Raw genomic sequence first — 13,527 nt, forward strand, 5'->3', positions numbered from 1 at the left:
AATTCACCTGCTCAGTAATACAGCAGTAATGATCCTGCCCATTAACCTGTGAAAACACTGTGCTTGTGCAGATTTTTTATGCTTGTTTCCAAGAATGTAATGTCAAGACAAAGCAAAGTAATTTTCTATTCTGTAGACTAAGTGATGATAACAGAATTCATTTTCTCCTGTTCTACCTGGAAAGATTTGCTAATGATAAAATATTTCCTCAATGAAAACCTGATCCAGCAGATTGCAGTGAAGGGCAATGTAAAATCAGAGTATTGCAAAGGGACATTTAAACACATATTGCAATTGCTTACCAAAGGCACAGCCCTCGAGGGCTCCAGACTGGGCCTGGGTGCTGTTGAGTACATGTAGTTAAACAATCTGTCTATTTTTCTTAGAGGTACACCTCCACCTTTGTCACTTATCTGAGGAATGAAAATTGAAGAGTTTCAAACATTAGATTCTGGAAAAAAACCACAAAACATCAAGAAGCATTATCTAAATTACTTTAGAAATTACCTAAAGGAGCAGTTAGGGACTTTGGGGCTGTCTGGTTTGGAGAAAAGTAGGCTGGGAGTGACCTTGCCATGGTCTACAGCTTCCTGAGGAGGGGAACTGGGGGGGTGGTGCTGATCTCATCTCCCTGGATCCACCAATGGGACATGTGGGAACAGTTCAAAGTTGCAAGCAACATCAGGGGAGGTTTAGAGTGGACATCAGGAAGCATTTCTGTATGGGAAGGGCAGTGAAAGAGCAGAACAGGTTTCCTGGAGAGATGGTCAATGGCCCAGGCCTGTCAGTGACCAAGGTGCACTTGGACACTGCCCCTAACAAATGTGCTTTGGCTACTGGTGAGCCCTGAAGTGGTCAGGCAAGATGCTCCTTGTAGGTGCTTCCCAACTGAAAATATTCTGTTCTAATGAATATGAAGCAGGTGATACAATAATTAATTTGCTTTTTCAAATTAAAAGTCATTCTACTCTAAACCTAGCAGGTTTGGAATGGGTATTGTTTTTAGGCATTTACCTTAATAGATAGATCTTCTTTCCCCAAAGTGACTAAGGTTTTGATCGATGGATACGCTTCTTTCTTACCTTCATGCAATTCCACTGTGGCTCTCATTGAATTCTGAAGATAAAAGAAAACACAGTCTCTTTGATTCTAACTTTAACATAGAAGATTTTTCTGACAGGTTAGAACTTGAATTTATTTTGTAGCATCCACTCTGTCCTACAGTTGTGTACAAGATAGAAAAGCCTGTATTTAACACAAATTCAATGAATTGCCCAGTTAAATTTTTACATTTCAACTTATTATACATACCTTTTATTTATTTGATAATAGTCAGAAAAAAGAGAGCAAGACCTTTTTTTTTTTTTTTTTTTTTTTGGTCCTGTGTGAAATCAAGTAAATATATCCACAGGATGAGAACATCCTTCACCTCCATCATCACCACACCAACAGTGCCATTCACCACAGAGAGCTAGTTTTGATTTTCTCAGCCTGGGTCATGTGTAAGTTACCATCTGTCCATCTGACTTCATGTTAAGAGTTTCCAGTGCCAGTCTCAGTTCTTTATAGCTACAACTTACTGGCTTCAGCCTGTTTCATGGCTTGGACCAAAAATATACTCACATGTACTGTACAAATTCTCATCTGTTCTGCTCCAAAACTAATGTTAGAAATGGCAAAATGGGAGAAGACTTCAATGAACATAGTTGACAAATTTCAGAAATCAAACCCCAAAAAACAGTACTTTGAAAAAGTTTCTCTCTGGCCAAATACAAGTTTTCCTCTCAATTTCTGGTGTTCAGCTGCACCACCTAGAGACCTCCTCTCTTCTTTCAAATGATATAGCAGCTCTCACATGTTCCATTTGCACTCTTGTTCCAATTATTCAGAAAATATAAAACCAGAACAAAGCATGTCATCTTCACTATTCAAAGATACAGGGCATGTTTTCACAAAAAAGACACTGATCCTAACCTCAAATAGGTGAGGATCACTGATCCTAGGCCTCAAATATGCAATAAAGAAGCAAGCTCATAAAAACTGCAAGTTTATGAATATTCCATCACTGCAAACCCAGACTGTCATGAGTGTTCTAAGTTAATCAAAAAAGCTACAAAAGCACAACAGGAGAAGTGGGAGACCAGGCAGTTTTTAAGTACACAGCGTCATAAGAGAGGGATTGAAGTCTGGCTTTTGAACAAGTGAAGAGTGTTTGAAACTTAAGGATAAGCTTAAGAAAGGAAAACTGAAATAATATTTAAGAGCTGTAACTGAAAGGAATCAATTTCAACAGCAATAGCGTCACAACCCCCCCCCAGCATTAATAAGTGCAACCTACCTTGAATAATTCAAATAACATATGAAACAAATGAGAAGGTACATAGACTACTTGAATAGGCTTGTTTGGAGCTTTAGCTAAAAAAAAAGAGAAATAAAAGCATCAAATAATTTTCCTTCAGAACAGTATTTTGTAGCACTGCTGTTTACCAGAATAACACAAACATGTAGGCACAGACAAGTATGTAAGCATGTTCCAATTTTCCCAGTGCAAAATTAGTTCCATGAAGTAAAACCATAAATTTTAGTCACTGCTATCACCTGAAAGAACACATTATAATTATGATCTTCAAATCCATCCAGTCAGCAGACTTTGTTTAGATATGAAATTTCACTAAGTAATGGTTGGTTTCCTACAACAATGTACACTAACCAAGAAAACATTCCTAATTAAGTAGGAAAATTTGACATGCTCACATAGTATTTAAGCATATTTGCTGCACAGAAAGATTCTTAAAGTAAAGAAAAACCCACTGTTTAAATATTCTGAAATCAACTACATATTTTCCCTTCACTAAAACACACAAAATATAAGTATTCACAAAAATTTTCAATTATACTTCAAACAATATCCCAGCTTCCATATTCCAAGCCATCACTGAATTGTTTGTCCACTGCTGTCCCACTGTGAGTGTTCCAGCAGAGGGGTATGGCTTGGCACAGGTCTGAATGCCAGAGTGCTCATTGATTGATTGGGCAGGAAATAATACAGCTGCATTTAATACATTCCAGGACACTTCTGGGGCTGAAGATGAAGTCATCCCTGAACATTCATGTATCTACTGGCATTAAATTATGCAGTTACAGAGAGTCAGACTGAAGGGAAGTCTCAAACTGTCTGCTTCACACAGAAAAATCTTCCAGGAAGATTTAAATATGCACAAAGAACATGACTGGAGTCATTCCTCTTGGCACTGAGGGCTGCTAACAATCCCAGTCATTATTTTAAGAAACATGGTAATGAAAACTCCTAGGAAAAGGAGAAGACCAAAACAATGCTCTCCAAGGCAACTTGATATTTTATTCTGTTATTTTTGTCTGTCCATACTCCCATTCCCTCACGCTTCACTGAAACCAAGGCAAACTGACTCACACTTGTTAGAGGCACAGAGATAGAAAATGAGTCATTGTTGCTCTTGCAAGGTAATTTGCAAAGCTGCTTTCCTCATGTTGATAAGCTGATTTAAAGGAAACACATAATTCTTTATTCACTTTTTTTTTCTTTAAAGCTCCAGCAACTTGCTTTCTCTACTGCTGGATCTTTTTACTTATGCCTTCAGATGAATTTTGCATTGATTGAGTCCTCTGCTGCAACACTCAGTACTTTTATCTCTAGAATCACTCAGTTTAAAAGGGGAAGGCTGGGTCCTTTGTATTTAGGAGAGATGGGTGGCAATGCATCATTGCTGACAGCATCACCTTGTGTAGAGAAATATTTCTACACTGCTCAGTAGTACTTTGAGCAACACACATTCCAAGTACCACACTCTCCCATTGAGTGTTACCTACTTCTGAGACTTTTGCAATTCTTCTGCTGAAGTTTGGAACCATCTTAGTCTTATATTTGGCTGCTGTCCAAAATCTGGGAGAGGATCACTCAGGAATTTTTTTTTAACTAAAACAAAATAAGCTCCCTTTTGTCAATAAAACAATGAACAGAAAGCAGTCAGTATGCTGACACAGCCTGTCTCATCAGTTTGGTGTCATCCAATTATCTCTGCAATCAACTTGAAATAGATTTCCATGTGAGAGGTTTATGATAGGATTTAAAGCATAGACTACCTAATAAAAATCCCAATTTTGCCATCTTACACAGAAGGGCTCACTACTGTGTTGAGAGTGCCAGTGGAATTCATGGGTTTATAAGCACATTTTGGAATAAAACAAGTTTGAGTTCTGTTAGAAGATGAGACAGCAGGCATGTTTCCTTCTCCGTTATGAGGAGTCTTGGTTTATTTTCTTTAAAATGATAGTGAAATTAGCAGATAAAGCTCTGCTTTCAGCACAAAGAAGTACACATCATGATGATAAACTATAGCTCAGGTGCCCACATAGACACATTAGAACAAAAGTAACTGCGTAGTTCAAATTATAATTTACAATTAAATAACAAAATTAGGAATCACAGGTACCAGAAATGCATTTTCTTACACACATCAGTTAAATTAATCTCATAATTACCATTGAATTCTTCAACTTCCAGATCAGGTGCCACTGTATAGTACTGTTCACATAACATCTTAGCTGTTTCATAAGCATCTACAAAACAACAGAACAAACACTGATTTATCAAAATCAAGCAATGCTAGCAGTGTCCATCCTCCCTGTGAAGGGCCACAGACAGAACACTCACTTTGAGCACCAGTTTACAAGTATAAAGCTGGTATCCAATCTAATCCCTTTTTTCTCTCTACACTCATAGCCCAGTTGTCAGGAAAGGGAAAACTCTATCTAAAGCTCTACAAAGAAAAGCACAGTACTGGAGAGAAACTATTTTTCTTCTTTGTTCAGGGCTTGAAAACCAGAAGGATGTAATCTTAGGCTGACCATCTACTTATTTTTTTTATTTCCTAATCACAATTTAATACTTGTTCTTTCCATCCAAAATAAAAAGAATGACACTGCAGCCACAAGTTCAGGTTCTCCAAATAAAATAAGTATTTACAATACTTAATTTTCAAGGTCTCTTGGGGGAAAAGCTGGAGAAGATTCTTTGTTTCTTCTCACTGAACCAAAAATGACTCCCCCCTGAAAATACCTCCCCATAGACCAAATCAGGCTTTATGTATTGTTGAAACACAGGCAGAAAGTGTAAGCTACCCTTTGTCACTAGAGGTGCCCCCTAAGGTTCAATACTGGGCCCAGTATTTAACTTATCCATCAGTGACTTGGGGCAGAGGCCTCCTCAGTGAGCTCACTGCAGGCCCAGAGCTGGGAGGAGTGGCCAACACCCCCGAGAGCTGGGCAGCCCTTCAGAAGGGCCCTGACAGGCTGGAGGGATGGGCACAGGAATGGTCTGGAATTCAGAAAAGGCAAATGCAGGCTCCTGCACTGGGGAAGGACCAGCCCAGGCACCAGCACAGGCTGGGGGTGCCCTGCTGGAAAGCAGCTCTGCAGAGAAGGGCCTGGGGGTCCATGGACAATGAGCTGTCCATGAGCCAGCAGGGCCCTGGGGCCGAGAGGGCCAATGGGATCCTGGGGTGCATTAGGGACAGCAGTGCCAGCAGGGCAGGGAGGTGATCCTGCCCCTCCACCCAGCCCCAGTGAGGCATGATTGGAGGGCTGTGTCCAGTTCTGGGCTCCTTAGGACAAGACAGACAGATTTCCTGGAGCATGTCCAGTGAAGGGAAACAAGGATGAAGAGATTGGAACATCTCTCTTATGAGGAAAGTCTGAGGGAGCTGGGCCTGCTCAGCCTTGAGAAGAGACAACTGAGGGAAGCCCATCACTGTTTAAAAGTATCTGCAGGGGAGGTGCCAAGAGGATGGAGCCTTTTGGAGGCTCTTTTCTGTGATGCTGAGCAATAGGAACAGAGGCAGAAATTGATGCACAGGAAGCTCCACCTGAACATGAGGAAGAACTTCTTCCCTGTGCAGGGAAGGAGCACTGGCACAGATTGCCCAGAGAGGGTGTGGAATCTCCTTCACTGAAGATGTTCAAGAACCACCTGGGCAGAATCCTGTGCCAGGTGCTCTGGGATGACCCTGCTTGAGCAGGGAGGGAGGTTGGACCACATGATTTGCTGTGCTCCCTTTCAACCTGACCCATCCTGTAATTCTGTATTTGAAAGATTTCTTATTGCTTTCTTAGCAAATCTGGGTCAAACACTCTGAGTGCAGGCTAACATTTCATCTTCCTCTAGAAGCCAATTCTCTAGCAGAGTCCTATGACTGTGGAAGAGACTGTGACGTTCAAAGCATGCTTCATGGTGTGGATGGAGATTAAGCAGCAATAGCAGTGAGAGATCTATTGGTAAATCTAAAATCCTGGCTCCAGAAAAAACTTGAATTTGCTGTCAGCTCAAAAGTCTCATTGCAGGACAGACAGCGAGACAGAAAGAGCCAGCTCAGGCAGCACAGACACAGCACTTGGTGCAGCTGCTTGAAGCAAGATGTGGCTGTTTAAATCATTTCTACGTTGTCTGAAGGGCACACAGGGCTTATAGCTGCCACATACATTACCAAAATCAACATTTTAACTGATAAACTGCTCAGAAGGCTGCCTGTGAACCAGAACATTTGGGAGCTAGCACAGCATACAGGACATAAATTAACCCTTCCACCAATTCTAGAAGGAAAAGGCCTTAATCACCTTGACAGGACTGTACAGCCCCTCTCTTTAAGACCTTTTACTTCTCTGAAAGGCAACACTGGACACTGTTTGGTCAGTGTTGTGTATGATCTAGTTTAGCTACTTGTTTGAAAACTGGACTTAGCACCGTCTGACACTGTGCACTCCCCTGTCAAAGGCAGCAACTGTGAATCTGATGATCAAAATTGATTCAAATATTGCTATTAGAAGGCAAAGCTAAATAAACAACATGGCTGTAACCCACAAAATGCTGAGGCCAAAGTGGAATAAGGTCAATCAAAAGGAAAAAAAGCTGATGAAAAAGACCACCTCAGGAGCCAAGAAGGGGTAGAAAAAAAGCTGTAAGAGAGCTGTAAAAAGCATTACAAAGTGAGCTATCATGCAGGTCAGACTTTGAGATAAGAAAGGCTTCCCTCTCACTTCACCAAAGGTTGAGAGAAAGTGGAGAAACACATTCTACCCCCCTTTGCAGCTGCACAAACAGCAGCAAAGGACAGAGCCTGCAATTCTCTCCTACAGCACGACCTGCATTTGCAAACAGACACACCCAGAGTGTGAACCTTCCATGGAGATGTTCCTGAAGCAGGAAGCATTGCCTCAGGCCTCCTTGCTAACATTCTGAAAGCAGGTAAACATTCACAACACAGAGCAAACAGGACCTGCAGTGTGACTGTGCCAGGCCAGTCAGGTACAGCCACCACATCCATGTCTTCTGCAGGAGACAGAACAGGCTGTGTATGATCAGGTGACAGAGCAATGTGGAGCTTCACTGGGATAGCTGCACACCTGAGGACATTTTACTAAAAGGCCTAGCTAAACAAAATTGGAATTTCACTTACTCTTAGTTTCCTGTAGTACCTCATGTGATACAAAAGCAGCACATGAGAACCTGCTTCTAAGTATTTCAGGAAGAAAACACCTAAAGTTTAACAAAACATTTAGACACTTCATCTGATATTTCAAAGTACAGGTTAAAGCTATTAAAAATCAAATTGTGTTCTTAGTTCTGTTAACAAACTAAAAGTTTCTCTCTTTTCAATAATGAAAACATTAGAAAGGCTCAATAAGACCCAGGCTTTATTGTGAGCAGAACTTTCATTTAATAAAATAAGAAAAGAAGAAAAGGATTTAAATCACCTTCAGTTGCTTGTATGTCAATAAATTATTTCTGAATATTTTAAGTTAGGGGATTTCAGTAACAAAAATATTAACTTCATCTTACCTTTAACCACCTCTGCCACATCACAATTTGGATCAATACTTCCAATATGTTTGGGATGAGCAGGATTAATATCTCCACCAAACAGAAGTGCTAAAATAAAAAAGAAATGGTAGTAAATTATTTATTACCCTTGAGGCAGGCCAGAAAGTTGGAATCTGATGGTATCTGAGATTTACTGGATACTGCATCATTTTGTAAAAAGATACTCCAGCAAGTTGCCAGAATTCTCCTTTAAGGAGACTACTTGTCTAACTGCTCATCTTCCCTTCCTTTTCTTTATTTTCAGTTTTTACAGTCAAGACTAGTTAAAACAGAATTCATGATGTGGGAGGGTTAAGGTGAAAACCTACATTTCAAAGCAGATCACAAAAATTAGATAAAATTAAAATATAACACACTCCATTCATACTGTTATGTCAGAACAGAAGCACTCACAACAATGAAAACATTACAGTAAAAAGGACTGTGGAGCTGTAAGGCATCATTAGAAGCCTTTAACACTCACCTAAGCTGCAATTTCACAGCAGGCACAGAGGTCTCACTCACTCCACTCCCTGGATCTCAGCAGTATGATCCCCACTCCCTCTCTGTACAAGGGTCTGCTACTCACCAGACCCTGCACCAAGAGTTTAAAGACAACTCCCAAAGTAGAAAGGTTTTGTACTTTATTTCAGGAGTGATTTTCTGCCATTTTAGCAAGTTAGTGAGCTCTGACATGAAGCAGGTGCAGCATGAGGTGAGCAAAAGTCTAAATCTGAAAGCTTTTCCTACCCTGGGCACAGCAAGCTCACACCCTGGGCACTGTGTCCTGCAGAACAGTTCTGGAGGAAACAAACAGTCTGCCAGGAATGTAGGAACAGAAATGCAAACCATGCAAAAACCTGGATTTGCATTCTGCTTTCCAATTATCTTTTTCTTCAGTGCTTCAAGATTAATATTTGCCATTACAGACAGACCACACACTGCTAACACACAGACATTATACAAGGTTAACTAAACTTTAAGCATCTACAAGCAGTTCTAAGCTCTAAACAATTAAAGAGGAGGATCCATAGGAAAAGCTAGTTCATTTGAATGACTCAAGTTTAATATTTTAGGATTACTGCAAATTACAGTAGCACTCAGCCCAAGAATTATACTAGGACAATGTTTGTACTCTATTGCTAGAACTCTTCTTTGAAAGCCTTTTAACTTGGTTTTATGTCTGTCACTTCTCTGCCCAGGTGCAAGTAAAGAAAAAGCCGTACATTTCTCTCATTTTCTGTGCTTTGCCACACTCAAGTTATCTGTACACACACAGCAAGGCATTTGGTTAGTCACATGAAAGGTTACTGGAAAGACACACAACTTGTAGTAAAACACCTCATACTCCAGCATTTGCATTATCTGCAGCATACAACAACTTCTAAGAGCTCAGAAAAGCAAAACACTGAGCAGAGAATGAAGTTCTAGAGCTAAAAGGCACAAGACACACTACAGCAGATCAGAAGACTGTCCTTAACTTTACACAGATCACTTTCTGCATGGTTACACATACTGGTTAATAGGAGCTGTGCAAGTAACTCCCTTCACTCTGTAATATGAATATAAAAAGCAAGTTTATTAGTAACAACAAATGAAACAGAACCTAATGACAAAGGATGACTAATTCCAGCATTTATTCATAAATAGGAAATAGGAAGTAAGGGAAGACGAGATGTAATTTAAAACTTCAGTTAGAAATACTCAACCTTCTTTAGAAGGCAAGAAAGCCTAGATAACTTGCTGGAAAAAACAGGATGTATAGTACCTAACCTATTCAAAATGTATGGCATCTTTGCATTTCATTATGAAATAAATGAGCTCTACAAACTATGTTGAAAACTTTGTGAGCAGAAGATACAGCTACTCTACTACTACCTAAAAATACTTTATGTATCACTTCACAAGCCATCTCAGCCAGTAAGACTAAAAAGCAACAGCCACACTAACAAAGACTGACAATTCTAAAAGAAAGCAAACTGGTGTTTTGGATTCATTTCTGATCATTGCAAAGTACCAAATCAACAGCTGCCAGTATCTCTTTTGCCACAATTAGCACAGAACAGTCATGAGTAAGGAAAAAAAAAATATAAAACAAAGCTTCATCTTCAGGTTTACAAGCAATAACTGAGTTTCCAAGGAAGAGAAAAGCAATTACTTACTGTGTTGGTTAATAAGCATACGGAAAGAGATGCGGTTGGTGTAGAATCTATCTAGGAAATACTGGATGTTACTGCTAACAAATGGATCAAAGCCATATTTTTCCTTGTATTCAATCACCCCTTGTGCCATGGTTGGAACCACGTCATTGTGTCTGTTCCTAACTTTAATTAAAACATCTAAAAAGCTGGAGGAAACAAAATTAGAAACAGATTGTTAGAAATAAAATTAAACTCAACAACAGCATAATCATATTATCTGTTTACTATGCCTCCCAGTCAGTAACAAATATCAGAGGGAAAATACAAAAATATAGTACCTAAACAAGCCTATTTAAAGACAAGTATTTGATCAACCTCTCACTCACAAGACCTGTGAAGCATTTAGAGCTCTAAATAAGTTATTTCTCCCACAAATATTCATTGAAATTAAATTAATCTCTTTTCAACACTGATGGATAGCAGAAGATTCTCTTTCACCACAATCATATGTACTACCATAACTGTCATCCCCTGTAACTCCTAACAGTAGCTGAGAGACTGGAAAGGAAACTCAGGGAAAAAAACTGACCCCCCTTTATTATTTCCTTAGAAAAAATTGTGTTTTCTTCCCAACACCTCAACCCATGCAGTGAATTTTGAATGCATTTCCTTCACCTTCCATCTCGTGGGCTAAGTTAGAATCTCAGGACAGGTAATGGTGTGTGCGACTCGTGTTCAGTTTCCTCTGCCACCACTGGATGGCAGAGCGAATACAACGGAGCTCTCGTCCGGAGCTCGGCAGCTTTTAGACAAAACTCCCATTGCTTTTAACGAGCATTTCCTTTCAAACGGCTCAGAGGATTTCTGTTTCTCCTGCGAAGGCTGCTCAACACCTATGATCTTCAATGTGCTCATCCTTTATTCCCCCCCATGCAAACCCATACATACTTGAAATATCAATTAATAATAGCTTTCTAAAGAGGAAACATGGAAAATCAGTACTACTTAATCCTGCTACATTCTCCAATGTTAAATTAATGTTAATACCACAATGTTTATATAATGCTGTTATAGAAAGTACAAATGGTGAAATGCAGCTTTCCAAAGAAAGCAGAGCTGGAACACTTGTTCAACTATGCCTGCATCTGCAACTCTACAGATCCTTTTCCAAAAAACATCAATAGAACATTCTTGGTAGATTTATAACAAATACTGAAAATAAATGTATTTTATTTTTATCAAAAGCAGAATATACATTAGCTAATGAAAGAATCACAGAAATCATTGAAAGGTCATCTAGTCCAATCCCCCTGCAAATGAACAAGGGAAAGAACCAAGACCACAAAAAGTAAAAAAAACCCAGCCATTGGTCACCACATATAAATAAGATGTTTTCTTCCTTTTCAGTGCCACTTAGTCAAGACAGCAATTTTTTATACCATTTTTAACAAGTGATACACTTTTAAAATAATTGCTCCCACTCTACACTGCCATCTGCAAAGGAATGTAGGATCCCTTTTTACTACTTTTTTCCTGATCCTAAGTCTAGCTAGCAGTTTTTGCCTGTGTGTTAACAAACAGTTCAGCAGTCTTTCAACACTACTCTGTTGCATAAAAAAGGGGAAGTTTTAACTACCTAATTCCCCATTCTAAATACTATCACAGTACAGAATGACTGTTCTCTTACTTACCAGTCTTGCTGACTGGGCAGCTTAGAACATTTAATGCTTAAAAGGTTTATGGACCTGATGTGTTTATGGAGCCTTGGCTCTGTGGGATCTGTTACCTCAGAGAGGCGATGTCAGAGTGCCCAGCTGTACTTGTGCTGCTTCTCTGTTTCTGAGCACAAGGCCCTGGCAAAGAGCAGAGCTGGAAGCAATGTTTACAGTCACATCTGAAACACAACTGACAACACTCTCTCCTAGCTGTTGTTTGCTCTGCTATTTGTTTTTAAATACCTCCACTATCCAAAATATATACCTGATGCCAAGAGGGCAAATTGTTCACTGATATCCCACTACAAAAGTGCTTCAATGCACAGACCATGCCAAAGGGCAAAGGACTTAGGTTTATCTGCTGCAGACCAGCAAAATCATAGCTGAAGCTTAGTCAGCATAAACCTAAATATGTAATAAAGGAATGCCTGATTATTGCACTGATATGACAAAACTCCTGCTCCATCTTCCAAGATAACTGAGTTCACTCATGTGTTTCCATTAAGCAGATGTTTTTAAAGGAGCAAACACAAGAGGAATACAGGCACATTTCAAAGTAGCAGAGCAGAAATCAGAATACAACTCCTTAACCTTAACACTCATTCCTTACAGTCCCTCTACCTGTTACACCCCCGAAAGCCACAAAGCTTTAACTGTGCTCAAACTGTGGGAGACCATATCAAGGAATTTTTAAACTGTGTATGGGATTAACTAGGAATACTCCAGAACAGCTCTGAAAATTTTTTACCAGTTACATTTTTTTATCCACAAGTCTGTGTATTTTCAAAACCATGAAGAATAAATAATGCAGTTGGTTTGACAAATGAGAGATATTAATAAGAAGCTACTTTAGTTCACAGTGAGCTTCAATGGTTTCTGCATTAACAGAAGAATACTTAAGGCATTACCACAGGTGTTAAATAAATGAAGGCTAAAAAATTCTGCAAATACAAGAAATAACTTGTGTTGTGACAACCATTAATTAACTTCCTAATAACCTATATATATAACTCTGTTTTGATCCATCATTACAGTACAAGAAAACAAGCATAAGAAAGTCAATATAAAGACAAAGGGATTTTTTTAGTGTCTCTTATGGATATTATTACCTGAAACATGAAAAGCACAAAAGTGATGAGAAGAGTAAAAACCCTTTTAAATGCAACGGTCTGAGGTTTTTCTCAATGGCTGCTGCTTTTTGAATCAGTGCTAACTGGCAGCTGAATATCACAAGAAAGAGAGGTGAAAGTTCACACTCTGAAAGATTTCTCTACTAGAAAGTATATCTACTTCCAAAGTTCAAAACTAATTAAAGTAGCATTTCACTTTACGTAAAAGTAACAAAACGGCACCTTCTTAATCAGATGTACTCCAACATTTACTTAGCTCAAACTGCTTACAGAGCCACTATTTTAACTGCAACTCTGCAGAAAGGAAGGCTCTTGTTTACCAAGTTCCTTGTGCACCTTATCTCAGACATGCTGGCAGCTGACAGCCTCAGTGGCTGCCAGCTCCAGGACACTCCCCCACACCCTCCCTTGAGAGGGCCGCAAAGAGAAACTCGGGGGTGTAGAGGCTGCACTAAATGTCCTTTGAGAGCACATGTGAACAGCAGTTTTTACAAACCCTTCAATTTTGAAACACAGCTTAAACCCATGTGTTTACTGGATAGTGACATCTTGGGAAATTTCCAACACTTCTGCCCGTTGCACCCTTCACCGAGCGTGGACACCTTATCTTGGGGCTCCCTGTTATCACACTGTTTGGCAGAACTGCAGAA

At 39.6% G+C, this 13,527-nt stretch overlaps 1 protein-coding gene across 1 annotated transcript in view; it reads right to left on the reverse strand.

The window, feature by feature from the left end:
• The window catches only part of PDK3 (pyruvate dehydrogenase kinase 3), a 54,722-nt gene that overhangs the window by 11,044 nt on the left and 30,151 nt on the right, over positions 1–13,527 (reverse strand). Inside the window, exons 4-9 of the mRNA XM_071430370.1 lie at positions 10,054–10,238; positions 7,871–7,960; positions 4,519–4,596; positions 2,339–2,415; positions 1,015–1,116; positions 303–413 (exon numbers count right to left, since the gene is read on the reverse strand). Of these exons, the coding sequence (XP_071286471.1) occupies positions 303–413; positions 1,015–1,116; positions 2,339–2,415; positions 4,519–4,596; positions 7,871–7,960; positions 10,054–10,238 (643 nt within the window). The remainder of the gene's footprint in view (positions 1–302; positions 414–1,014; positions 1,117–2,338; positions 2,416–4,518; positions 4,597–7,870; positions 7,961–10,053; positions 10,239–13,527) is intronic.

Source organism: Agelaius tricolor, unplaced genomic scaffold (assembly GCF_023055355.1).
Source record: "Agelaius tricolor isolate 1412-34295 unplaced genomic scaffold, bAgeTri1.0.p SCAF_7, whole genome shotgun sequence".
NCBI lineage: Eukaryota > Metazoa > Chordata > Aves > Passeriformes > Icteridae > Agelaius > Agelaius tricolor.